The sequence below is a fragment of the Macaca thibetana genome, chromosome 10 (genome assembly GCF_024542745.1).
Source record: "Macaca thibetana thibetana isolate TM-01 chromosome 10, ASM2454274v1, whole genome shotgun sequence".
Classification (NCBI taxonomy): Eukaryota; Metazoa; Chordata; class Mammalia; order Primates; family Cercopithecidae; genus Macaca; species Macaca thibetana.
This window is the reverse complement of record NC_065587.1, coordinates 49334939-49361959: the sequence shown is the minus strand read 5'-3', so window position 1 is coordinate 49361959 and position 27021 is coordinate 49334939. Positions and strand designations below refer to the sequence as shown.

General features: G+C 42.9%; 1 protein-coding gene across 1 annotated transcript in view; it reads left to right on the top strand.

Annotated features, from left to right (window-relative positions):
• PTPN1 (protein tyrosine phosphatase non-receptor type 1) overlaps positions 1–27021 on the top strand; it is a 74066-nt gene that overhangs the window by 37014 nt on the left and 10031 nt on the right. Inside the window, exons 2-4 of the mRNA XM_050807474.1 lie at positions 14103–14193; positions 17683–17783; positions 21097–21195. Of these exons, the coding sequence (XP_050663431.1) occupies positions 14103–14193; positions 17683–17783; positions 21097–21195 (291 nt within the window). The remainder of the gene's footprint in view (positions 1–14102; positions 14194–17682; positions 17784–21096; positions 21196–27021) is intronic.

Sequence of the window (27021 nt, the reverse complement as noted above, 5' to 3'; positions counted from 1 at the left end):
CGGCCGCGTTAAAATTTTTCAGTGGTAGACCACCATGTCAATATGTTGCTTTTACTGATAACAGTATTTTCTTAAAGATAGGATGCTCCATTCCAGATGAATCTCATTCTAGCTGGAAAATAATTTTTCAGTTCTGAAACTACATCAGGCCTCAGGGAATCAAAAATAGCTATTAGCCACACACATATAAAGTGGCTTTGCTTTGTAAATGATTTAGGGTCACCATCAATGACAGTGGTCCGTTTTTATTGAATTTTTAAGAGTTTCTTAAATGGCTGCATAACCATAGAGTTTTAAAAAATTAAGTAAATGACCATGTTAATGCTCTATTAAGCCTCCAAACAATATTGTAGTTTACTTTGAAGATTTTTTTATTCTCAACATCCTGCATCTTGACCCTTTGCCTCCGTGTCTCAGTGCTGCTTATTTTGAGGTATGGACTGGAGTCCGTTTATCCCCCTTGTTTTTGAACTGCTCTGTTTTGTGTTTCATTATTCGTGCTGCGTCGTGGGCACATTCCTCTGTAGTAGCTTTCAATCTGCTCATGCTTTGACTGGGTTTAATCTAGCATTTATCCTATCTCTTGAGGTTCTTAAAAAATTTTTCATGATTATTCATTTTATTTCCAGGATTTATCATTTCTTCAGTCGCATCTCCTTGTTCTGGTTTTACTTCTTCCTGTTTTTATTCATAACATCTTTTTCATACACGATTCCTTCATGTATTTCTAATCTTAAATATATTTGTTTGCTTATTTTATTCTTTTTTTTTTTTTTGAGACAAGGTCTTACTCTGCCACCAGGCTGGAGTGCAGTGACATAGTCATAGTTCACTGCAGCCTCAACTACTTGGACTCAAGTGACCTTCCCACCTCAGCCTCCCAGGTAGCTAGGACTACAGGTGTGAGAGCCACCACACCCAGCTAATTTTTGTTTGTTTGTTTGTAGGGATGGGCTCTTACTATGTTGCCCAGGCTGGTCTTGAATTCCTGGGCTCACGTGATCTGCCCTTCACCTCCTCAAGTGCTGAGATTATAGGCGTGAACCACTGCACCTGGCCAAGTATGTTTATTTATTTATTTATTTTTTTAAATTTGAGAGGGAATCTCGCTCTGTTGTGTCCAGGCTGTAGTGCAGTGGCACAATCTCAGCTCACTGCAACCTCTGCCTCCTGGGTTCATGCGATTCTCTTGCCTCAGCCTCCTGAGTAGCTGGGCTTACAGGTGCGTGCCACCACACCTAGCTAATTTTTGTATTTTTAGTAGAGGTGGGGTTTTACCCTGTTGGCCAGGCTGGTCTTGAACTCGTGACCTAAAGTGATCCGCCCTCCCTGGCCTCCCAAAGTGCTGGGATTACAGGCATGAGCCACCACGCCTGGCCCAAGTATGTTTATTTTTAAAGTCCCCAACAACCTTACAATAAATTGCATATGGAATGGATTTTTCTTCTAGTTGATTTGTTGGTTATCTTTTGTAGAACTAACTAGTTATCTTCTGCGTTTGATACCTTGCTTGTAGGTCATTTTGAGTTGGGAGCCTTTTGTTTTCATTCTCATGCTGTTTTCGAGCCTAGCTGTGCCTTTATGGTTTTCTCTAAATTTAATTGACCATTGTTTTATGTTTGGAGCAGTGGGTGTACATCAGAGCGTGAAACGAGCCCCAACGTCTCCACCAGGAGGTCTCCATGCCAGTTTCACGAAGCATTTTTTCATACTCTCATTCCTGCCCTTATCTCTTGATTTGTGGGAAGTTTGTAAAGCAGTTGATTATTTTTTTCCATGTAGTTTTCCAAGTGCACATAATTGTTCTGTTAGTGATTTGTAGCTCCAGTATCTATTAACCTTGCCCCAGACCACTGTACAAGCAGACCCAATGCTTCCTCCAGCTGTGGCAGGGACAGTTACTTGGTACCCTGCTGCCTTTTCAATGCTGACCAGTTTTGCTCCTTCCTCCCCTCAACCCCTGTCTCTCATTCAACTATCACATAAGATTCTGGTTTGCTTTTTAGTATGTGTTCTTATTCAGTACATAGTCATTTTAAAATTTAAAACAAAACACACTTGGTACTGATTAGCTTAATTTTAAGCTTTTTCTTTATTATTAAACAGTGTAGTTTATCTTAGCATTTAATATTAAGTATTTGACTTATTTCATATTGCTTATATGAATGTATATGTAAATTTAAAAATATTTTCCTAACGTTTTTGTAGTACATATATATTGTTTCATTAACTTTCATATATGAAGGCTATAGCTTTGCTTTTGACTTGGAAGATATTGAACCTCTGATGATTTGTGTATTCCTCAGAGTATACTTTGTTACACAGAAGTTTTCTCATTTGTAATGAGATTTGTGATTAACAAAATTTGTTCAAGATGCATTACTTTGAAGATCTGGTTTCTAAAATTTTATGCTAGCCACCCCACCCCCCTTCTATATATATCTCCCTATTCAGCGACTACTGCAAGAGTTCCAGGAAATGTACACCGTGTGTTCACTTACTGCATTTTAAATCATTGCCTTTACTATACTTCTGCATTTCCTTTCAATCTAGCTCTGTCTGTACATTTCTGAGAGCCAGTAGCTTCCCTAAAGAACCAGGTAACAACTCGAACAATCAAATTAGACAACCATTTGTAGAATGGAGGTTCCAGGAGAGCTTAGAAGATATGATGGGTGCTAAGGGACTTTGTCGTTCCCTGAAGTTCCAGTGAGTAAAACGTACCCTTGGAATTTTTTCTTCCTTTAGACTTTTAAAACAGAGATCACTGTCAAAAATTACTCTTTCTGCTTTGAATCCATGTTTTAGTAACTATTTTGGCACTGTTTGGTCAGAAGCCTGTGTGGGTCAACTGCAAATAAATAAATAAATAAAATGTAATTTCAGTAACTTCCATTTTGTAACAAGTAATTGAGAAAATAGGATTGGATCAGATATTTGCTTATACATACTCCCTTTCAGGAGCACTTCTGTTCTGTTCTGTAAAGAATGTTGGTATATTGTTAAGGACACTAAGCTTTGGGAACCTTTAGAAGCATCCATTAATTCTGTTAACAAAATTATGTTGAGTGCCTACTTTGGGCCTGGGCCTATGTTAGGAGGGGACACTAAGGTGAGAGTCCAAAGCACTTCTTCTCAGACTCCTGGCTGCTAATGGGTTGCTGTCTCTACTTCTTCACTTAGCAGATAGCTTTAAAATGAGTAATGCATTTTTACCGTGGAGCCTCTAAGAGACATTCACCCAATTGTGGAGCGAGGAGAAGGGTGTTAAACCCAGATTGTGATGTTTCGCTTGATGAAGTGCTTAATGTAAACATAGAAATATTTCCACAAGGCTAAACTGGCTTTTATGCCTGTGTTTTCAGGAGAAATAGAAATCTCTAATCAAACATTGTCAGCTTTTCACCCAAGTTTGACTTTTTGCCTAATTGAATTTGGGAGGTGTTTGAATAATGGATATTGAGCTTTCCTGAATAAATATAAAAATTAATTAACTCCAGGCTCTAATTCATTCTGTTACCAGAGCTTTATGTTACCCCTTTGCGTTCATTGGGAGATCATCGATTATCTTCTTAAATGAGTGGGGGAGGATGGGAAATGAGGAAGAGCTGTAGAAACTATTCAGGTGAGGAAGGTTTCTGCCCTGCTCACTTCCTTCACCCTTTTAAAATCTCCAGCTCAGCAGATGCTTTGTTTAAACTTGATCAAGTGTTTGTGAATCTTCCTAGCCTAGCTAAATCATAACTTTGGAAAGACTTGCTTTTTTCTCCCATGACAATGGTTTACCACAGAAATGATTCAGATCACTTTGGGTGCCTGATGCCTATGTAAAGTGATACAGTAAAATGGAAACCATTTACCTGTAAGCTTTGGGCACACCCAGGCCTGCTTCAGGAACACATGATCAGGCTTGCACTCTAGGAGAGCCATACACATTTGACATCTATGATGTGTGGCGTTTTATTCTATCACATTTCTGAAATCTACACTAGGAGCAAGGGGGCTGTTAAAAAAACCGCTGAGGTATGGACTAAGGGAAGGAGGGATCCGTAAAGAATCTGTTTGTTACCTGTTGATACCATTTCCCATTGGTAAAATTTCTAATTTAGTGTGATCCAGCGCTGAAATGCTGAGGCAGACACTGAATGATTCCTGACATCTTTATTGTTTTTGTTTAGGGGACTCTTCTGGGAATCTGTTTCATGGCAAGTTTATTATTCCCTTTTGGTTTGGCTCATCAGTTTACCCAGCAGTCATCTTACCAGTTTTAAAGGCTTTTATTTTATTTTGTTTTCTCTGTGGAAATTTTACACATTCAGTAGATTAAAAGTATTTATTTAATCTTTGGTTAGCATAATAAAAGATCTTCTAGGGACATTTTGTGCTTGCAGTGGAAGGCTAGTTAAATGTGTTCATTAGTCATGAATCTGCTTTTTCTATAGCTGTTGGAAAGTTAGCTTACCTATGATACAGTTGTAGAATACAGAAATCTTGTTTTGCTGTTATGGTATGGTTACTTTCTTCCAAACCACTAATGTTATAGTTACCTTTTATTGTATAGGTCCTATCACCCCTCAATTTTAAGACTCTAAGCCTGGCATTTTATCTTACAAAATGAAATATAAAGACTTGTACTCAGAGTATGTGTATGTTTTCCATGTACCATTCTAAAATAGGGAAAGATGAGGGATTCACCAGAAACTGTGATTTCTAATAAATTATCCAGAAACCGACCCCTTCTCACCTCTTCTGTTACTGTCACTGTGGTTTCAGCCACCAACATCCTTTGCTGCATTGTTACCTTAGCTTCCTGACTGTATCCTTCCTTACACCATTGATCCCTGCAATCCTATCTGCATGTAGCAGCCAGAAGGGATCCACTTACTGCTGTGAGCAGAAATCCTCGGCCAGGTGCAGTGGCTCATGCCTGTAATCTCAGCACTTTGGGAGGCTGAGACTGGAGAATTGTTTGAGCCCTGGAGTTTGAGACCAGCCTCCAACTGGGTAATATAATGAGACCTCATCTCTACCAAAAAAAAAAAAAATTTTTTTAACTAGCCAGGTATAGTACTAATATACCTGTTCTGGGATCCAGCATGCTCTCCCTGACCTGCAGCTTCATCTCCACCACTTAGCCCCTCACTCCCACCACAATGGCTTTCTTCTCTTCCTCAGACATGCCAAGCGTCCTCCTACCTGGAATATTCCCCCCCAGACATTCCCATGGCTCACTCCCTCACCTTCGTCAGATCTCTGTTACAGTGTCACTTTTACTGGAAGGTCTTTTGTGACCATCCTACTTATCATAAAAAAAAAAACTCCCCAACTTTCTCCTTTTATTTCCTCTACTTGATTTTTCAGTTTAGTACTTATCAGCTGACATATATTTTGTCTTTCTGTCTCTCTGTCTCATAGAAGGTAAATTCTATAAAGGAAGGACTTTTTGTGTTTGGTTCTTTGCTGTAGCTCCAATATTCAAAACAGTGCCTGACACACATTAGGCCCTTTATACTTGTTGAATAAATGTTGACACTCTGATATCTAATTTTTATCTAGTGACTAATACGAAAACTATGGAGTGATAATAAAAGCATTACCTTAGTAGACTGGAAAGGGATGAGCCCTAGGATGAACTTTCTGCCTGGCGATCTTGCTGAGTTTAGGATGCAGATTGGGGTTCAAAGGAGGCTGAAATGGCTAGGATTTGCAGAGCAGGGTACTAAGGATGAGCAGGCTGTGACAGAAAGAACTCCAGAAATCTGCAAAGGGATCACCTTGAGTCTGGCTGGATACAGTATACACTTGCTAGGGTGTATCTTCATGAGCTTGGATAAAGAACAACTGTTGGGGAATGGATAATTCCCAGCACTCATTCAAGTTTGCATCGGCCAGAATGGAGAGACAGACCTCCGTAATACATAGGATATTTGGTAGAAATATTCAACCGAAAACCGTCAGATACACAAGAAGTAATAATAATAAGCAAACAATGTGATGCTAAGCTAGAAGAAAAATCAGACATAGAAACAAGCCCAGAAATGACAGATGATAAATTAGCAGATAAAGACATTAAGACAGCTGTTATAAATAACTTAGTAGATTTAAAGAAAAACAACATAATGAGGATAATGGAAGAAAAAGAACCAAATACCATTTCTAAAGAAGAAAAATACAGTATCTGAAATGAGACTTTAACTGGATAGGATTAGTAGCAGTTTAGGCACTGCAGAAGAAAAAAAAACAGTGAACATCTATATGAGAATATACCCAAGTGAAGTACAGAGAGGAAAAAAATGTGGATTGGGGCGATCCTTAGTGACATATGGAACAATATTAAACAAGTCTGCCCCCAAAATACTTGAAGGAATAATGTTCAAATTTTTTCCAGGTTTAATGAAAACTATAAGGCAACAGATTCAAGCATTTCAACAAACCTTCAGCAAAAAAAAAGAAACCAAAGTAGGCCTGGTACAGTGTCTCATGCCTGCAATCCCAGCACTTTGGGAGCCTGAGTCAGGAGGATCGCTTGAGATCTGCTTGGGCAACATAGCCAGACCCTGTCTCTACAAAAAATAAAATGAAATAAATTGGCTGGATGTGCTGGTCCACACCTGTAATTCTAGCTAGCCTGGAGGCTAAGGAGGGAGGATTACCTGAGCCCAGTAGTTCAAGGCTGGAGTGAGCTAGGACCGCCACTGCACTCCAGCCTAGGCAACAGCAAGACCACATCTCTCAAAAAAAAAAAAAAAAAGGCAGTGAAATAAAGACTTATTTGGGGAAAAAATAAAGGCAGAATATTTGTTGCTAGCAGACTAGCATAAAAAAAAAAAAGGAAGTCCTTGAAGCAGAAGAGAAATAATAAAAGATGGAAATTTGGATATATCTAAAAGAATGAGGACTGCTAAAAGTGACATATATAAATATGAAATATATTTTTATCATTTTAAAATTTATTTAAAGCAAAAGTAATATATTTATAACACAGAAGTAAAGATGTATGATAATAGCATAAAGGGTAAGTGGACAATTGCTGTTGTCATATTTTTGGTAAAATGCGCTATTATTTGAAAGTAGACCATTATGAATTAAATGCATATTGTAAACCAGATGGAACCGCTAAAGGTGAAAATAAAGAGATATGGCTAATGTGCCAATGGTAGAGATAAGATAGATGGAAAAAAAAGGAAAACATTCAAAGGAAGGCAGAGATAGGGGAAAAAAGGAACAAAGATCAAATGAGTCAAATAGAAAGCAACTAAACTAGCAACATGGCAGATTTAAATCCAGCCATGCCAATCGTTATATTAAATGTAAATATTCTAAATACCTGAATTAAAGGATGAAGATTGTCAGATTAGATTGAAAAAGCATGACCCAACTACATGCTGTCTGTAAGAAATTAGAAAAAGAACAAATTAAATCCAAAGTAAGAAGAAGAAAGGAAATAAGAGTAGAAGTTAATGAAGTATAAAACAAAGAGCAAAGAAAATCAATTAAATTGAAAAGCTGGTTCTTTGTAAAGATCAATAAAATTGATAAATTTCTAGCTAAACTGGCCAAGAAAAAAGAGAAGACATACAAATTAACAGTATCGGGAAGAAAAACAGAGAATTCAAAGTATTATGCAAACTGTGTGCTAGTAAATGCAGTAAGTTAGATAGATGGTATGGAAAAAAATGTGAACAATACAAAGCAGACTGTGGTTGCCCTTGGTGGCAGTAGGCGAGTGGGAGTGGAAGGTTGAATTGACTGGAACCAGAAGCACAAGTGAACTTTTTGGGGTGATGGAAATGTTTTGTATCTTGGTTGCATTGATAGTTAAATGGTTGTAGACATTGCTTAAAACTCACTGAACCCTTAAGTGGGTATGTTTTATTATTTGTCAAATATACCTTAAAGGCAGTTTTAAAAACTTACTCAAGTACATACTTAAGATCTTTGCATTTTACTCTGAGTATACCTTAATTTTAAAATCTATTTTTTTAAAAGTATTACGTAGATACCTTTTATTTTCCCAATGTCTTTGTTAAATGACATCTCCACGTTTTCCTTCTTCCATCTCTTCTTTTTTTTTTATTTTTCTCTCAGGCATGCACACACACACCAAAAAAAGTACATATGCATAATCCTTTTGGCTGAATAAAATCAGTTGCATCTGTTATTGACATTTTGGCCCTTATTTGCTCCGAGTATATATTCGTTAGCCGAGTGGTTTATCTGTATCAGATATTTCTTACATCTTCATCCAGTCACACCAGCTGGACTGACCAGATTGTTTTTCACTTCAAGGGCAGAATTTGTACTCACTGCTGAATGCTTCCAAATGATAAGTAGAACAACAAATTTAAGACCTAGATTTTTACTCTTTCAGGTTTTTTTTTTTCTCTCTCTCTCTGTGCTGTATGGCGTTTCCCTGAAAGCTTAATCTCATCTGTAAGTGATGCAGTGGACGTGTTACTATTGGATTAATTTATTCACTTTTAGGTAGGTTTGTAATCTGTCATCATGCTGTCGTTTTTTCGTGTGGGGTTTGTTTTTGTTTTTGAGACAGGGTCTCGCTCTGTTGCCCAGGTTAGGGAGGCTAGAGTGCAGTGATGCATTTGTGGGTCACTGTAACCTCAATCTCCTGGGCTCAAGTGATCCTCCTGCCTCAACCCCTTGTGTAGATGGGACCACAGGTGCACGCCACCACACCCGGCTAATTTTTTAAGTTTATTGTAGAGACGAGGTATCATTTTTTTGCCCAAGGCTGATCTCGAACTCCTGGGCTCAAACAATCCTCCGACCTCGGCTCCCAAAGTGCAGGGATTACAGACGTGAGCCACCACTCCCAGCTCCATCATTCTGTTATTAGTTGCTTTCTAGTATGAGTCAAAAACTCTTACCTGCCATTTTATAGTTTTGTAAATAAATAAGCAGAATAGCAGAATGTGGACATTTTTTTTTTTTTTTTTTTTTTTTTTTTTTGAGACGGAGTCTCGCTGTGTCTCCCAGGCTGGAAGTGGCGTGATCTCGGCTCTAAGCCTTGAATTCATGCCATGACTCAAGGAGTCAACCATAGTACCTTAATCGGTTTCACCGTGTTAGCCAGATAATATCCTCCTGACCTCGTGATCCACCCGGTTTGACTACAGGGTGCGGTGTGGACATTTTTAAAAATCACAATATGCACATGTAAATAGTACCTTAATCGGTTTATGATAATATCCAGTGGTTTGACTGGGTGCGGTGGCTCACACTTGTAATCCCAGCACCTTGGGAGGCCGAGGCAGGTGGATCACCTGAAGTTAGGAGTTCGAGACCAGTCTGACCTACATGGTAAAACCCTGTCTGTTTACTAAAATACAAAATTAGCCAGGCATGGTGGTGCATGCCTATAATCCCAGCTACGTGGAAGGCTGAGGCAGGAGAATTGCTTGAACCCAGGAGGCAGAGGTTGCAGTAAGCCGAGATCACACTATTTCAGAACAATTTTCCATAATATCAGTGAGTGCTGTCCAGTAGACATATAATACAACCCACATACTTGATTTTACCTTTTCTTGTAGCCATAGTAAAAAAGGTCAAAAGAAGCAGGTGAAATTAATAGGCTGGACAACAAGAGCAAAACCCCATCATTTGAAAAAAACAAAATCTGGTGGTTTGCCGCCCCCACCTCAGACCATTTCTCTGGTCTTTCTCATCAACCACCACTCCCAGTCTTTGTTCTGCTGATTGATTACAGCTTGTTTGTATCTCCATATTTCTAAGCAAAATGTTTATCTTTTTTAAACTTATACATTCTTTTTATTATTTTTCAGAGACAGGGTCTTAACTCTGTCGCCCAGGCTGGAGTACAGTGGCACCACCGTAGCTCACTGCAGCCTTGAACTCCTGGGCTCAAGTGGTCTTCCCACCTCAGCCTCTCAGGTAGCTGAGACTACAGGCACATACCACCGTGCCCACCTCAAAATGTTTATCTTTTGGTATATTAATCGAGACCATTACTAAGGTGGAGGATTTAGTTTTCTTAAACAGCCATCCCCTTTCTTTTCCTTCCCTCTGCTTCACCTCCCCCATTCTCCCAATGTTTTACCTTTTGGTTAAATCGGTACTCATTGTTTACATTATTTGCCTCTGTACGTAGTCACAGATAGTATTGTACTGTATTGTGTTTCTTTTTTAAACATTTCTGTTGTTAATAATTGACTTTTTAATTTTTTTTCCTATTTTGTTTTTTAAATAGATGGGATCTTACTATGTTGCCCAGTCTAGAGTTCAGTGGCTCTTTGTGGACACGATCCTACTGCTGATCAGTATAGGAATTTCCACCTGCTCTATTTCCAACCTGGGCCAGTTCACCCCTTCTTAGGCAACCTGGTGGTCCCCCATTCCTGGGAGGTCAACATAATGATGCCAAACTTAGTGTGAACACCCAATCGGCATAGCGCATGCAGCCCAGGACTCCTGGGCTCAAGCAATCCTCCCACCTCAGCCTCCTGCATAGCTGAGACTACAGATACTTGTCACCACGCTGGGTTAATTTTTATATTTTTTGTAGAGGTGGGTTTTGCCATGTTGTCCAGACTCATCTCAAACTTCTCAGCTCAAGTGAGCCTCCTGCCCCAGCTTCCCAAGTAGCTGGGATTATAGATGCATGCCACCATACCCCATGATAATTGCCTTCTTTTTTATTTGCATAGTTTTCTTTGTACCTTTTGCTAATCTTCCCATATCTTCTTATAGCCTTACAGAACAATTTTCCACAAGATCAGGGAGTGCTGTCCAGTAGACACATATTACAACCCACATACATGATTTTCCCTTTTCTTGTAGCCGTGGTAAAAAAGGCCAAAAGAAGCAGATGAAATTAATAGTATCTTTTACTTAACCCAGTTTGTTCAAAATGTTATTTCGATAAATGGTCAGTATTTAAAATACTTGAGATATTTTGCTTTTATTATTTCTTTTGTTACTAAGTCTTCAAAATCCAATGCATATTTTACACTTACAGAACATCTCTTGTCAGACTGGCCACATGTGGCTCGGGGTTACTGTGTTGGACAGAGCGGTTTCAGTTTCAAGTTTTTCCTTGGAGACATCCCACTTGCAATTTCCATTCTCCGTGTATCTAGGTGGTTGGTCTATAGACTTGCCACTCACAGCTGTCATCTTGAGACTTTCTTTGCTTTTCTTCTCTACTGGATATCCAGTTTCCTGAATTTCAGGTCTTCTCGTTTTCCTCTGGTAGTTTTGTTAGGTCATGGTTGGTATGGCATGGTTGGGATAGCGTGTTCACACAGCTATCTCGTGAGTCATACTCCTCCAATCCAGCCTGCTCACTTCCCGTGTCTGTCATGTAGTTGTCACCGTGCTGTCTCTCCCTCCAGTTTTTGCAGAAATTTCCTTTGTCTTCACTCTTGGGTCTTTCTCCCCCACCCCCCGTGTATCCTATATCTTTCTCTTTCTTGGTTTATTTAATCACTCAGGTGGAAAAGATGCTCTGGTGATTACTGAGAAAAGGGGAGCATGGATGATAAAGGTATTGAGACCTTACACATCAGGGAATTTTTTTTTTTTTTGAGATGTAGTTTTGCTCTTGCTGTCCAGGCTGGAGTGCAGTGGCGCCATCTCAGCTCACTGCAACCTCTGCCTCCTGGGTTCAAGTGATTCTCCTGCCTCAGCCTCCCGAGTAGCTGGGATTACAGGCACCCGCCACCACGCCCAGCTAATTTTTGTATTTTTAATAGAGACGGGATTTCACTATGTTGGCCAGGCTGGTCTTGAACTCCTACCTCAGGCGATCCACCCACCTTGGAATGTTTTTGTTGTCCCTTCTCATTTCATGTCTGTTGGGCTAGGTATAGAATTCCAGGTGGAAATCATTGTTCTTAGAATCTTGAAGGCATTGCTTCATTGCTGGCCAGCTTTCAGTGTTCTTGCAAAGTCTGAAGCTATGCTAATCACCTCATCCTTTGAAAGTGAACTGTTTTTTCTTCCCAGAAACGTACAGAACATTCTCTTTGTCCGCAGAATTCTGGGATTGCAATTACTGTGCCTTAGAATGGATCTGTTTTTGTCATTATGCAGAGTACTGGATGGGTTGGGGAGGTTTTCTTGAATTACTTTTTGATGTTTTCTTTCCTTGTATTTTTTTGTTTGCTAATTTTCTATTTTTTTTCTTGACTTTCTTGGGCAGGGGGATTTCTTCTACTTCTATTTGATTCTTCAGTTGAACTTGTCATTTTTGCTATCTTGTTTTTAAGTTTCGAGAGACATCTTTATTTTATATAACATTCTGTTCTTAATACGTAGATGCAAGATGACTTTTCTTTCTTAGTATATTAGTATATATTTTAAATCTTTCTATTCTCTGCAGTTTGTTTCCTCTAAGGGTTTTTTTTTTTTTTTTTTTTCTGGTTTTTGTTTTTTGTTTTTTTGTTAGAGACTTTCCTGTTATATCTGATCATCAGTGGTATCTGCATGTGGTGGAGAGTAAGGGCTTATTGGAGTGTGAGAGTCTTGAGCAGGTGTAAGGGGCCTGTCAACACTGCACTAGCCACAGGGCCTCTAGGGAGGCTGCCAGTTGTGCAGTCTGAGGATGTCTTTTGGTTGTGCCTTTTGCCTGGTCAGATTATCTAGAGATGTTCTGCCTCCTACTTGGAGGAGAAGGGTCTAGCGGCCAGCAGTGTGAGTGTCTCTTGGGGAAAAGGACTTGAGTTCCTGGTGTTTGGCTTGTGCATGGCCGCTCTTACCCCATTTTTGGTGGAGCGCTCACATCTTCCACTGTGCCAGCAGTCTTGCTGCAGTTCATAGACCCTCCTGGTTTACATTTTTCCAGAAAGTATGTCTTTAGATTTCTGCAGAAGTCTGAGGAGCCTGGAAGGAGCTTGGGGAATGAGATGGCAATCCAGGTCTTCCCAGATGGCTCTACCTTTGTCCCCTGCAGGGAATCCCACTCCTCCATGGGAGCACAGCCAGAGCCTTTGGAGGAATCTGGAGTGAAAATCTCGGGCAGTCAGCTCACTGCAAGCTCCGCCGCCCGAGTTTACGCCATTCTCCTGCCTCAGCCTCCCGAGTAGCTGGGACTACAGGCGCCCGCCACCTCGCCCGGCTAGTTTTTTTTTTTTTTTTTGTATTTTTTAGTAGAGACGGGGTTTCACCGTGTTAGCCAGGATGGTCTTGATCTCCTGACCTCGTGATCCGCCCATCTCGGCCTCCCAAAGTGCTGGGATTACAGGCTTGAGCCACCGCGCCCGGCCGGCAGTCTGGCTTTCTTACTGTTCACTTGTAATTTTGCTTTCTCACAACTGCCAACCACTAATCAGCCTGATTTCCAGCTTCCAGAATTCTATTGCTGTTGTCTGCTCTCCTATTCCCACCATGGGGGATGGTGTCTTTTTTTTAAAATTATGGTTAAAATATACAAAACATAAAGTGTTCCATTTTAGCCATTTTTAGGTACACAGTTTAGTGGCAGTAAGTACATTCACGTTGTTTTGTGTATTTTATTTTTTAGTAATAAAACAAATACAAATAAAAGATTTTTAATGTGATTATAGTGGAATTTTAGGTGTGATCAGGAGCCATGGTGTAGTCTTCCATTGAAACAGGGGTGATAGGATTTGTTTACCACCGCCTAGGAAAGCAGTTGGATAGTTTGTTGGCATAAAAGTACATTTTATCTATTTTTAATAATCGTAGCTTTATAGAAATTGCAGTTGGAACTCCCAGGCCTGGCTTTCAAGGCTGTCCGTGATCTGGGCTACCCACCGTGTCCTCCAGCCGTCTGTCATACCTCCTACTGCCCACTCACTGTTCCTGGCATGAGATGCGATTTCCAGCCCCCATGCCTTTGCTGTGCGGAGTGTTCCAGAGTAAATTGTCCCTCCTGTCTGTCTCTCTGCCCTCTTCCTCATCTTTCCATCTTCCTGCCCCACATCACTGCCTCCCACCCCAGGCCTGTGCTCGTTCCTCCTCGGTTTTCCCCCATGACCTGATACATACCTCTGAATTATCACCTTGCGTTTCCCATACTGTCCAGCTCTCTTTGATGTCTGTTTCTTTGCTGAGTCTTCCTCAGTGCCTGGCAGTCAGTTAAATGTCTTTATTCTTTTTTGTAGGATATCCGACACGAAGCCAGTGACTTCCCATGTAGAGTGGCCAAGCTTCCTAAGAACAAAAACCGAAATAGGTACAGAGACGTCAGTCCCTGTAAGTATCCACGTGGCTGGTACCAGTCTTGCTCTTCCTCTGCTGCAGGCCCTTTTAGTCAAGATTCCTTTCGCCTCGGGGTTTGGTATAATAAGAAATATAATAATAATGTAGCAGAGGTTTATGACTTGATTGTTTCCTATAGTAAAGGCATTAGAGACGTATAGTAATGGCTCATTTTTCCACCATTATAGAAGGGCTGAGGTTTCAGTTTCTGGAAAATTCAGTGAAGTTCAAAGCACTTTTTTTTAGCTTTGACTGTTTTTGTGATGAATCATTTTCCTACCAGCTGAAGCAGAGGATAGCAGGCATAATAAAAGCTTTTCTGGGTGACTCAGCAGTAGCGTCATTAGAGCACAAGCACTGTGTTCAGCTGTAGTGAAGCCCCACACAGGCCTTCAGGGGTGGGCACTGTTGTCCCCTGCACTGAATATGCAAGGCAGCTCTGCTTGGAGTCCCCACTGCCTCCACCCCTGCCAACCTCGTCATTTTTCTCCCTCTTTCCTGCTGTTAGTTCTTCCTAAGATTGTCAGTGTGCCTGCTGGCCTGTGGCAGCCCTGTCCGCCTTCTGAGTGATTGGCTGTCAATCTGCCGGTAGCTGAAAAGTAAATAACTTAACATGTTAGGATTTGCATAAAGCAAGGAAAACTGGAATGAGTACAGGACGTGAACTGCGCCATCTCCTCTAGGCCACAGAGGCTTTTTTGAACCCCCTCCAGGTCTTTAGACATTGTCAGGCAGTGAGGGGTCATAGCTGCCAATGTCTCCGTGGTAGTATGCTCTGCCAGGGATGTAGAAGATTATCCAGTCATTCCTCCAGTGAGCACTTCCTGCAGGTCCTGTGCCCGTGGCTGGGAGTGGTGGCTGTCATTGTTCTCTGCCAGAAGGGTTAGCAGTGCATCCTGATCTGACTTAGGTGGCGCCCAGATTCCTGGAAGGGGTCTAAAAATGGACTTAGACTTGGTGTAGAACGTGTGCCTCTTGGCTTGCCACCATGGTTCCCTGCCTGGTTTTGTGTGTCAGCTCTGCCACTTAGAGCTGAGTGGCTTTGGGCAGGTTGTTCTCTCTCATAGGAGTGTGTGAAGATGAAGCAACATAAACCGCTTAGCCCAGCGCCCAGTACCTCACGCAGACATAAGTGCTCAATAAATGTTGTCGGTGGTGGGGATGGTTGTCACCAACATCTGAAGTGCACTTCTAGGTCATCAGGTGACATGATTGGCGCCAACACATGGTACTCTTGATTTAGCACGTCTCAGCTGAGGCACCTCATTGGTATTTGTTTAAAAACAAAAAGAAAAAACCTTGGGGATTCTGCTGTGAAGTCCTGCCAGAAACCTCCAGACCGCTGATCAGAACGCAACAGAACCATCACCGTTCACCTCTTTCACATGGTGCCAGGATACCCTGGGTCTCTAGCTTTTGCTGTACTTGCTCTAATTAGGGAATAATCTTGTCTTTAATATTCCTTTGCTACATTTTTTAACATTTCTTATCTAAATGGTTTTATGAATCAGTTTTACAGAGGAAAAAAACAGTTTTAAAAATATTCTTCCAGGGGCTGGTCCAAGTACAGTAGTGTTTACAACTATATGATCACAACCAGTTACAGATTTCTTTGTTCCTTCTCCATCCCCACTGCTTTACTTGACTAGCCAAAAAAAAAAAAAAAAAAAAATTCTTCCAGGGAAACAATTCTCCAGCTTTTTCACTCCCAATCCCACTCGTCTTATCTTTCTCCCCTACTCCTCTCCTCCAGTAGAAACAGTCATTTGCTGTGAAGGTTATGGGGAAGAATGAGTCAAGGTAGAAGGTCACCTGCTGCCCAGCTCACGGTGCTGCTGGTGATGACAGCAGTCCACAGTTACAGGCACTTGCTGAATGAGGCTCTGTATACACCTCAGCTCATTGACTCTTCCCACAACCCTCTTGTCACCTACTGTTTAGCAAGTTAAAAAAACCAAGGCTCTGAGGTGAGTTGTTTGCCCAGAGTCACCCAGTGCTGTTTGAACCCACTCACATAACCCACCAATACCATTACATAATTTTTTGAGGTCTTTTATCTCTATGATCCACTTAAAAATTATCCAAGTATCTTTATTTGTACTAAGCGTCCATAATGAGAAACAGTATTCCAGATGGTGGCTGGTTCTCAAAGACATCTCTCTTTGGAATCCTCCTTTAGAACAAAAAGCCCCAGACCACTTATCCCCATTCATGTCTCCTTTCTCCTTTGGACGCAGGGAGAAGGTACTATTTATGGGTGGTCACCTGAGTTTATTGTCCCTTGTGCTGTGCCAGAAATAAAGGTCCCCACCTGCTCTTATTAGCTCTACTAACAGGATAAGGAAAGTGGCCCTCAGGGAGCTACTGCTTTTGTGACAAACAAATGATACAAGAAAAAAAGTGGCTTTTGAGTGATCTGGGGCAGAACTTCCAAATGAGAGTTTATTTCTAAAAACCAAAAGGTACATTTAATATGCTTTCAGTGTTTGGGTTTAAATTCTCTTTCAAATGTCTTTGTGATATGCTCTGAATTTTAAAAATTTAGAATCATTGAAGTTCATTATACTTGAACTTAAAAAAAAAACAAAAACCTTGTATAAAGGTCAAGGTATGACTTCATGCTGCTGTGTACTTAGGTTATTTAATCTTGAAACTACTGGACAGAGGTGAGGTTGAAGTTCGATCTTAAATCCTACCTACTGTAGCTCATTGTACTAGCAACAGCTGTAGGGACTAGGTGGAATTTATGGTGGATTTTGTTCCCTTTTAAAGATTGAAGCCACCATATTTTTTGCTCTCTAAGAGTTTATGTCGGCCAGGCATGGGTGGCTCACACTTGAAATCCCAGCACTTTGGGAGGCTGAGGTGGGTGGATCACTTGAGGCCAGGAATTCGAGACCAGCCTGACCAACATGGTGAAACCCCATCTCTACTAAAAATACAAAAATTAGGTGGGCATGGTGGCCTGTGCCTGTAATCCCAGCTACTCGGGAGACTGAGGCAGGAGAATCACTTGAACCCGGGAGACGGAGGCTGCCGTGAGCTGAGAACATGCCACTGCACTCCAGCCTGGGTGACAGAGCAAGACTCGGACTCAAAAAAAAAAAAAAAAAAAAAAAAGTTACACATCACAGAACAGATCCTTTGATGCCCTCCTCTGGTCCTGGAAGGTTTGAGGGGAGAGTAATAAGTGTCATAACAAGATATGACCTGAGAACAGATTTCCCAGATAGGACATGATCCATATTGTAATATGGCTTACCACTGTTGCTTCATAGTGTGAAGTTTCAAACACTTCCGAAAACCCTTTCAGAAAATCCCGGTCGCCCCATACTGATGACTAATCTCAACTAAAACAGGGCTTCAGCCAGTGTGAATGCCCCAATGCCACCAACTCACCTTTGCTTTTCTGTAGGGTGTGCACTTGCATGGACACATTCAGCTTTTCCGGGTTTAACCTCTGAGTTCTGGTTTGCCTTTCAGTTGACCATAGTCGGATTAAACTACATCAAGAAGATAACGACTATATCAACGCTAGTTTGATAAAAATGGAAGAAGCCCAAAGGAGTTACATCCTTACCCAGGTAAGCAGATTGTCTGAATTTTTTTTTTTATGTCAATTTAAGAGTTTGAGAGTGCTGTTATCCACACCTCAAATAAAATCTGCCACATCCTTTAGAAGGTCAGGTTTTCAGCAAACCAAAAAGCAACAAGGAAGGGGGAAAATCTTCCTTCAAAGGTTCAGTTTGGTTGTAAGGAACGCTAATCTTTTCTGGGAAGTGTAAGATGACATTGCTGGAAATGAGAGCTTATAAAAAACAACATTAAAATGCCAGAGTTGCCTGTGGTCTGTTGGCAGAGGCAGCAGTCATGGCTGGAGGAGGGTCTGTACCTGTGTTGCTTCCAGAAGTATTTGTCGTAGAGCATCAAGCACTTGTGATGGCAAATCTAAGAACGTTAGCAGTAGACCAGGAATCTCTGTCCAGAGCCATTCAGAGTAGCTCGCCATGGTTCTCATTCTTTGGCCCAGAAGAAAGGCATCATTAGATCATGTGAACAAGCATGAAAAATGACTTAAAATTTCTGTTGGCTTTTGGCATCTTTATGGAAACAAAATCCTGAAAGTGGTTTAATAATTGAGCCTCTTGTAAAACACTCAGTGGCTTGTGACCAAAAGGGTATCTGGGAAAGAGGATAAAAAGAGTTGCTTTTTAATTAATCTTCTCAAGTCTTAACTTGTTACCTGTAAGTTGGTCTAAAAAGACTGAGTTTCTTGTTTTGTTTTTCATCATAATTTTTGTTTTCTCATTCCATGTCAGCTTTTAGTTTTATATGGCTTTAGGCCATAGGGTGATTTCGAACATTGTAATTTTGCTTAATAATTTGGAAATTAAAATTCTGGGGAAGCCAGAATGCTGTATGAAGAAAGGCTGCTTTGAGCAAGGAGCTAGGTCAGGGTGCGTTCAACTGAGGCCTTTCTTCACTGCCTTTTTGTCTTGTCCCAGTTGCTCCCCATTTATGACCAAAATCAGCCCAGATGCCTCTCGTCATCTGGGATGTAGAGCATCAGCCCAGCTGTGTTCAGTCCTGTGGGGCCATTGAGTAAGTTCTTGGTACATGAATACAGGGCAGGCCTTTACCAGACCCTGAGCTCCTGGTCCTCCCAGCACCACTGGGGTATTTAGGGGAGGCTTATGGGGGAGGGGGTTGATAAGGAGGGAGAGGTCTGGGGATGAGGTTGAGGCAAAAGTGACTTCTTGGGGACTTTGCTTTTTGGAGAAGTCAAATTTCCTGCTTCCTGATTTCAGCCCTTCAACTCTGGTGTGGAGTCAGGAAGCCCTTTAAATACCTGTTATTGGGTGTATCATGTCAAGTGTTGCATTAGCAAATGCCATGTACACTTGTGCTACTGTCCTGCCTACCCCGCATCCTAGCACTTCCTTGGGACATGGGAAGTTCTGTCTGGTTTGTGAGGTGGCACTGGGGATGTCGAGAAACTGTTTACACAGTTTCCCTTTGCCCTGGGGATTTACTAAGGGAGTCAGGCAGCCCGACCCCAAAGTATCACCCCTGGACACTATGACTGAAACATTTTCCTAGTGCCCAAACCAAGAACACCCTTCCCATTTTTTTTCATTATATTACATCATTATGTAATAATACAAGTCTGTCTTCTCATTTTTTAAAAGTCGGAAGTATAGAAGAGCAGAGAATAATGTCCAAGGGGTCCTCCTTCACCTCCCCCGTGCAGTGTCAGCTAAGTGTGGTGTGTGTCTTTGCAGATCTTAGGGGATTGTGATCCTTCAGACCATTCTAAACGGGGGTGGTGTTGGGAGTTAGGGAAGACACGAAGGGAGTAGTGGAGAGCTGCAGTGACTGGAGTCTTCATGCCAGGGTGGAGAATGCAAGGCCCAGGTCATCAGCCATGTGCCACGGGATTTCTGACTGCCAGGAGCTGTTTTTCTGTTCACTGGGGAGGGAAGAGTTAAATGTGGCCTGCTTTTCTCTAAGTCCCTTCAGCACAGGGAGTGCTGACTTGTCTTGTTCAGGCAGTAAGTTCAAGATGAGCTCAGGAAAGAAAGTGAGAGGACACTGAGGGCTAGCATGGTTGAGCCAAGTGTGATGGGACTTAAAGGGAGAAGATTTTAAGAATAAGGAGTTTATGGGCTGGGTGTGGTGGCTCACACCTGTAATTCCAGCACTTTGGGAGGCTGAGGCGGGCGGATCACTTGGGTCAGGAGTTTGAGGCCAGCCTGGCCAACATGGTAAAACCCCGTCTCTACTAAAAATACAGAAATTAGCCGGGTGTGGTGGTGTGCACCTGTAATCCCAGCTACTCAGGAGACTGAGACAGGAGAATCACTTGAACCCGGGAGGCAGAGGTTGCAGTGAGCCAGGATTGCACCACTGCACTCCAGCCTGGGTGACAGAGCGAGACTCTGTCTAAAAAAAAAAACAAGAAATGGAGCTTAGATGAAAATAGATGAGAATGGAAACCATGAGAAGTGATGCTGGCCAAGGACATGAGGACATGACAGGTTCTGATGTGGAGGTAATAGGCGATGTCTCTTCCAGCGACTGCTAATAATTGAGACAAACTCAAGGCATTCATACCCTGTGTCCAGTAAACATCTGTGCCCATCGCCAGGTGAGCTGGAGTGAAATGGGCCAGCTGCTCAGCAGACACCCTCATGCCCCAGTGACTCTGTTCCCTTTGGGCCACCTCAATGACCATTTGTGTTTCTACATCTCCTAAGTTTGTTGCGCCAAGGAGGGAGGCTGTCTGCCATCAGGGTCCTCATTGCTGTTAGTAGGAATAGTTGCTGACATTTCATTGTGTGTTTACTGCATTCTAGGGACTGTGCTAAGTACTTTATATAAATGAATGTACTTCATTTTCACAGCTCTGTGAATAGGTACTATTATTAGTCAAGTAAGCGATGGGGAAACTGACCAGGGAGCGATGAAGTGACTTGCCCAAGGTCACGAGATGACATGATTGGAACCGAGAGGAGTGTTGTGGTTGGTCACGCCCCCACACCGCCTCTCATCTGCACCAAGGAGTTTTGTCCCATAGCCCAAGGGCCTTGGGGACGAATCTCAGTGGAGGCCCTTAGCTGGCCTGCCTGAGCCAGAAAGCAGAATCGGCATTTTTCTGTCCTTGGTCGGCCAGCCCTGAACTGAGATGCGGAAATGGCCTTTTGCTGCCTGGTAGAAAATGGAGCTGCAGTTACTGACCACCAGGCAGAGAGAGGTGGGTCCCTGTCGCAGCCTCAGCCACCACTCTGCCTAAGCTGTGGGGACTGAGGGCGCTATCATTAGCTGACTACAGAAGGTGAGCTCACGCTGTGGCGTGTTATGTTTCAGATGTCACATGTTGTGTTATTGTGTCTGCAGGGCCCTTTGCCTAACACATGCGGTCACTTTTGGGAGATGGTGTGGGAACAGAAAAGCAGGGGTGTCGTCATGCTCAACAGAGTGATGGAGAAAGGTTCGGTAAGTCTCGGATTCATCTGCTGTGTATGTGATCATGCGCACCACTCCATACAGTTAACATTTCATCCAGATTTTTAAATTATTTTTCTTGCTTTTGTATTTCCTTTATGTAGTATTTTTATTTAAAAAAATTAAAACAGCAGCAAATAAATGCATGTTGGTCATCAACCACTTAATGAAGTGAATGAAAGGGAGGCGGCGGAAGAACTGCATGGACCTCTTCGCCCACACCTTCTCCAGAGCGCGGTGCGTGTGGTGCTCCGCCCACCTGCGCTGCCTTTGCGGCTCTCGTCACAGTGTAGACTTGTGTGTGGAGTTATGGAGACCTACTTTTATTGAAAAGCAAATTCTTAGTGCATCTTCATGGTGTCTGATTTTTTGTCTGGTGAGAGTGTGGCTACCTCTGCGGAGCTGTGGGAGTGACTGACTCTAGATGAGATTTGCCTCAATCCAATACCCAGATGCTTGCCCTGCCATACCTCTTCGGAGTGAGCGTTGACTTCAGGATGTGTGTCATTCTAAGTTCTTGCAACTTTTCAAACACCCCTAGGGCTAGTGTGTGGCTGCATGGTGTCCATTTGTGCAGGCCACCACTCCTCTTGCATCTGGGTCTAGCCACCTCTCCTTCTCAACTCACCACAGTTCATTTTTGTACCATGCTTCCAGAATGAGCTTTCTCAAATCCAAGTGTCACCACAGTTCTTCCCAGCTGAAAATGTTTGTGTGGTTCCCTTTGCCTCACAGGTTAGTGCATGGTGTGGCTTACAGAACCCTGCAGGTCTGGCCCTAGGCCCCTGGACACAGACCTCTCACCGCTCTTGGAACTTTAGCCAGGACAAACTTTTCGTTTTTAGTTTCTTACCATGTTCTCTGGGCCAAGGAGTCCCAGTGCCCATGCTTATCCCACTTCCAGGCACCCCTGGATGGCTGCCCACAGCTCCCCAACTGCCTGCACTCTCCCTTGCCCTCCTCACTCTGTTGGAATAGCTGAGGATAGCCGATCTCTGGGCAGCCACTCTCCTGTGTAGACTGTCTGTGTAGACTGTCTATGTAAACTGTCCTGTGTAGACTGTCTCTGTAGACCGTCGTGTATAGACTGTCCTGTGTAGACCGTCTCTGTAGACCGGCCTGTGTAGACTGTGTAGATAGTCTATGTAGACCGTCTGCCCGTGCAGGCACAGGCCAGCATTCAGCAGGGCCACAGGCTCCTTGGCCTCCCTGCCCTCGCTGCTCCCCAGCACTGCCAGCCCTGCTGCGGGGTCCAGGAGGAGACGAGCTAAGGATCGTGGAGACCAATAGGAACGTGTGGCCCAGGAGCAGGGAACTGGGTGTCCCTGGGCCTTGCCAGGTCCAGGCTTAGCTGGGACATTGTTCTCACAGTTGTCCTGGTTGCCTCCAGCCACAGAAGAACGTGGGGGCTCCAGAGAGGCCACCTTTCCAAAAAAAAGCACAGTCATGGCCCTAGAGTGTAAAAATCCAAGTGTTAAGAAGCAACACATCAAAGGAAACTTCAGTAGTGAAAACTTGAAGCATTAACCACAAAGCTTCTCCCTCCACCACACACAAAGAAACGGCTTTAGTTACTCGCAGAAAGCCTTCCTCTTGGGACAGCGCATGTTTAAAATCATAGGGGTTTGGTTTGGTTTGTTTTGGGGTTGGGGTTTTGTTTTGCTTTTTCGCCTTTGCCTACTTTTTTAAAAAATGAAACTATTTATTTGCCCAATAATAACAGGGAGCTTGCCTGAGTGTTCTGTTGATGATATAATGTATCTTGTCTTAGAAAATAACTTTTTCAGTGAAAGGTGGTTTTTAAATTTTTTCTTCCCTCCTTAGTAGCTTGATTAGTAAAATGTGAAGTTACAAATGTGAAGCAAACCCCCACTCTTCACCACTCGTCAGCAAGTTTGAGTAAAGAACAAAGCATCAGATTCTCACAGCACACACTCTCTGCGAGGGAGGGGGAAGCCTGGCGGCCTGTGGAAGCCTTCAGCACAGCTCCATCTGCAGGCTTCTGACCCTCAGCACTACTGATACTTGGGCTGGATCATTCTCTCTGCTAGGGATCCGGACGGGGAGTGGCTGTGCTGGGCATTGTAGGATGTTTAGCAGCATCTCTGGCCTCTACCCACCAGGTGCCAGTAGCACCCCCTCCCCAGATGTGGCAGTCAGCTGTGTCTAGACTCCAGACTTTGTCCAATGTCCCCTCGTAGGCCAAATTGCCCCTGGTTGAGAACCACTGCTCTAGATGGTATTGAGGGTTGGGAATTTTAAATCAAGACATTTATTCAGAAATTACCAGATACAGTAGCATTTGCTTTTTATTTATTTCTTTGTTGCTAAGTGTTTGGTAAAACCTCTTTGCTGTGAGCACAAGATTTGCTTTAGCAATCATTGTCACGTTACAGCAAGGGGCGGTGTCCACCGCTGTGGTTATGTGTTTGAGCAGTGTCCAGCACTGTCGTTACGTGTTCCAGCCTCACCAGGCCCTGTGCTTCATTGTCTGTCACCCAAGGCTGACCACAAATGGCCCACAGATCCACTGTGACAACCTTTCCCTTTGGGTTACTGTGGTGGCATCGAAAACATGGCTGGTTGGCTTTGCTGTAGTTTACTGTGATAACTGTGCCAGCAGTCCCTACTTTCCTTTGTTAAGTATCCCATTCCACTGGAGGATTACTTGGGCATGCAAATTGGCATGAAAAACAATGTATGGTTTGAGATTGTTAAAGTTTCTTTGGGATCAACATTTTCAATTCTGTATCAGCATTATCCTTCCCAGAGGGCTGGCTGGGAAAAATCATGAGAAGTTACAGTATCTTATTTGCTCAGCTAATCTAATTATAAATGATCCACACAGCTTGTGGTAAAACCAGCTTTTGGGGAGTTTTCATTTAATGCATACTTGTTTTCTAATTTCCTTCCTTCACCAAATAGTGTAGGATGCTCCCTCTTACTTTTGGCAAACATGCCTGTTGTCTTTTGGGACCCTGGGCTTCCCGGAAACCAGTTATGCAGAAGATGATTGTGTGTGTTAGACTGGGGTCATCCAGATGGCTAGAGTTCTCACTGGTTCTGTTTAAGGATTGACTTTAGACACGTCAGTGTAGGCTGCACCGTGGCGTAAGGGTTGGGATTGTTGTTTAGATGGGGGAAGTAAGCAAGGCCAGTTTAATTGGCCATTGCAGAATCTCACCTGTATCTCTCTCCTGAAATCCTCGCTAAAGCTGCCGTTTGCTTTCAGGTGCTTTCATGCACAAAACACTGAACTTTGTATCACAGGGTCCGTATAATTCATTTTTCTCTCGTATTTAGTTCTCTGTGTTAAGAATTACTTACTTAGTTCTCTGTGTTAATAATTTTTGGCGAAACCAAATTACCTGTCACAGGGTTAATGTAGATGTCTTTCATAGGTTTTCTAAACACCGCCTGCCCACTTGTTTGGGAAGGCCCCAAGGACTCTTTAACATCTGCCTTCATGGTGGAAACAGCAACTACAAGAGATGCCAGCATGTTGGCACCGCCATGTTTTTCTGGTGCCAACCCAAGATAGGACTCAATTTGAGGCCTAGTGAAGAACTATGTTCTAATAAAAGTCTGTCTACTTTTCGTGGCAGTATATATCAATGTAATAGGGTAACTGAAAATAGTGATCTTGTGCCTTTTAAAAATTTTATGTGTTTAAAACAAAAATTTCTATTGGAAATGGCAGGGCATAGCTTGCTGCTGTAGACACCTGAGAGTCCTTAAAAATAAATATTGGGTGATTGACACTTAGTTGTATGACAGAATTCCTCTTGTACAGTTCCAAAGTCTTAGTCTTTACCCAGATTACAGAGGGTTATTAGGCATTAGGTTTGGTTTTGAAAGTGAGTGCTTGCTGTCTGGAGGTGAAATTTAAGACTCATCTACCCTGCTCATGAGATGAGGAATGGTGGCCTCTTCCTCCTGCATTTCTGTTCTTTGCTTCCTTCTCTGCTCACTGTGTGGAATGCGCACCCCAGCATGGGTGGTGTGGAACCTATCAGATCAGTCTCTTGTTTCTGGGGTCTTGAGGCATTATAAGATCTACTTGTTAGAAGTGTGGGATTAATGCATCTTTTCACATTCTTCTAAGTTCCTGCTTTCAGCTGCCACACCCACTGTGGCTAGGTGGGGGTCTTGCCATGTAATTAGCGCCTCCATGCTGAGTGGCAGAATTGCTTCAGTGGTGACAGATTGTCCCCATTCAAGAGTTCAGTTTTGGCAACTCATCACTGATCCAGGAAGGTGACATGGATGAAACTGGCTAAGACTTCAGACAGGCCCGTGTCCAGACTCTTCAGAAAGCTCTGTTGGCTTCTGGTCTGGCACTGAGAAGTTTGCTGCGATGCTGGCATCACAACCTAGTGTTTCTTAATTTGTTTCTCCCACATTTTGCTTTGGTTTTGTCTTTTGGGCAGCTTCCAGCTTCAGCAGAGCAGGACCAATAGGCATTTGTGGTTCTATATTCACCCTCCTCAAGTGCTTCCTGGCTCCTCATTGCCCCCAGATGATGCCACAGGTCCGTGGGCCTGCTGCCAGTCGGCTGTGATCTGGGCCTCTGCTGGTCCCTTCTCCAGCTGCTCTTTTCAGCCTGGCTTATTTGCAGTCACTGCCTAGGAAATCCTAGTCATCTTTCAAAACCTGCCTCTTGCATAGAGCTTTCTCTGATCTTTCTTTCCTGTAACTTTGGCTGACCTGAAACATTTCCCTCTTCTGAATTCCTGCTGCCTGTCTGTAACATTTCCCCCTCAGCCCTCCTCCGTGGCCCACCTTGTCACTGCTGGGTACAGCAGTCTCTCCTCACAGACAGCTGGCCCTGAAGTGGTTCCCTTCACCCACACCATCCTTTGCCCCAGAGGAGGTATTGAGTGGGTCAGTGCACGTGAACTGCAAGTGTCATTTGCCAAAGAGCTGTTGACACACGCTGACATTTCTTCCGCTGAAAATCATAAGGGCTTTGAGCTTCCCTATGTCCAGGCACATGGTCAGGCTGACCCGGTAGCTCTGCCCCTGTTGATCTGCCATTTTTGTCCACAACAGTTATCCATGAGCAGAAACGTTTGCATAACTGAGGCAGATTCAGTAAATGTCACTAAATTCGAGTCCGTTTTTGTCTTAGACCCTAAATGAAACCAAATTTTCATAAATTTGCTTGTTTTAAAGAAAAATTTAACAAGCTACATTTAAATCGAGAACATCAAATAGTGTCTCAGATTATAAAAATAGAACATCAAAAGTATTTTTCTGAATGAACTGAACCAAACCAGAATGAAAGGGCAAGCCCTGGGGAGCCCGTCTCCAAGCCTTCTCTGAAAGGGAGTCTGCATTTGGTGACAACCGTTCAGCCTTTCCAAAGGGCCTCACCTGCCGTCTCTCCCAGTTTTATTTTTAATTGCCTGTGAGTTTTCTGTGCAGAGTAAAGCACCTACATTCTATGCCAGCAGCCTGATCAGGTCCTGTGTAATGTTTGAAATGGCTACATAGAGGAGTTTCAAAGCCTTTTGTACAATCTGGCTTCACCTCATAGACTGTGAGAAAGCGTCAGAGCCCTGCAGGACCCCATTGCCGTGTTTGAGCAGGGAGCTGATGGGTTTGGAAGTCTGAGCCCTGTCTGCACAACCTGCCCCAGTCAGCAGCTTCGTGCCCTCACCCCCATCTCCCCATGAAGCAGGCATCTGTGCTGACCATGGCTTCCATGTTCAGAAAACCCCAGGTCTTTGGGTTATCATGAAGCTTGTGGGATGTGCTCCAGGCCTCCTGCCATAGGAAAATGGTTGCTCACAATAATTCACTGTTATTTGTTCC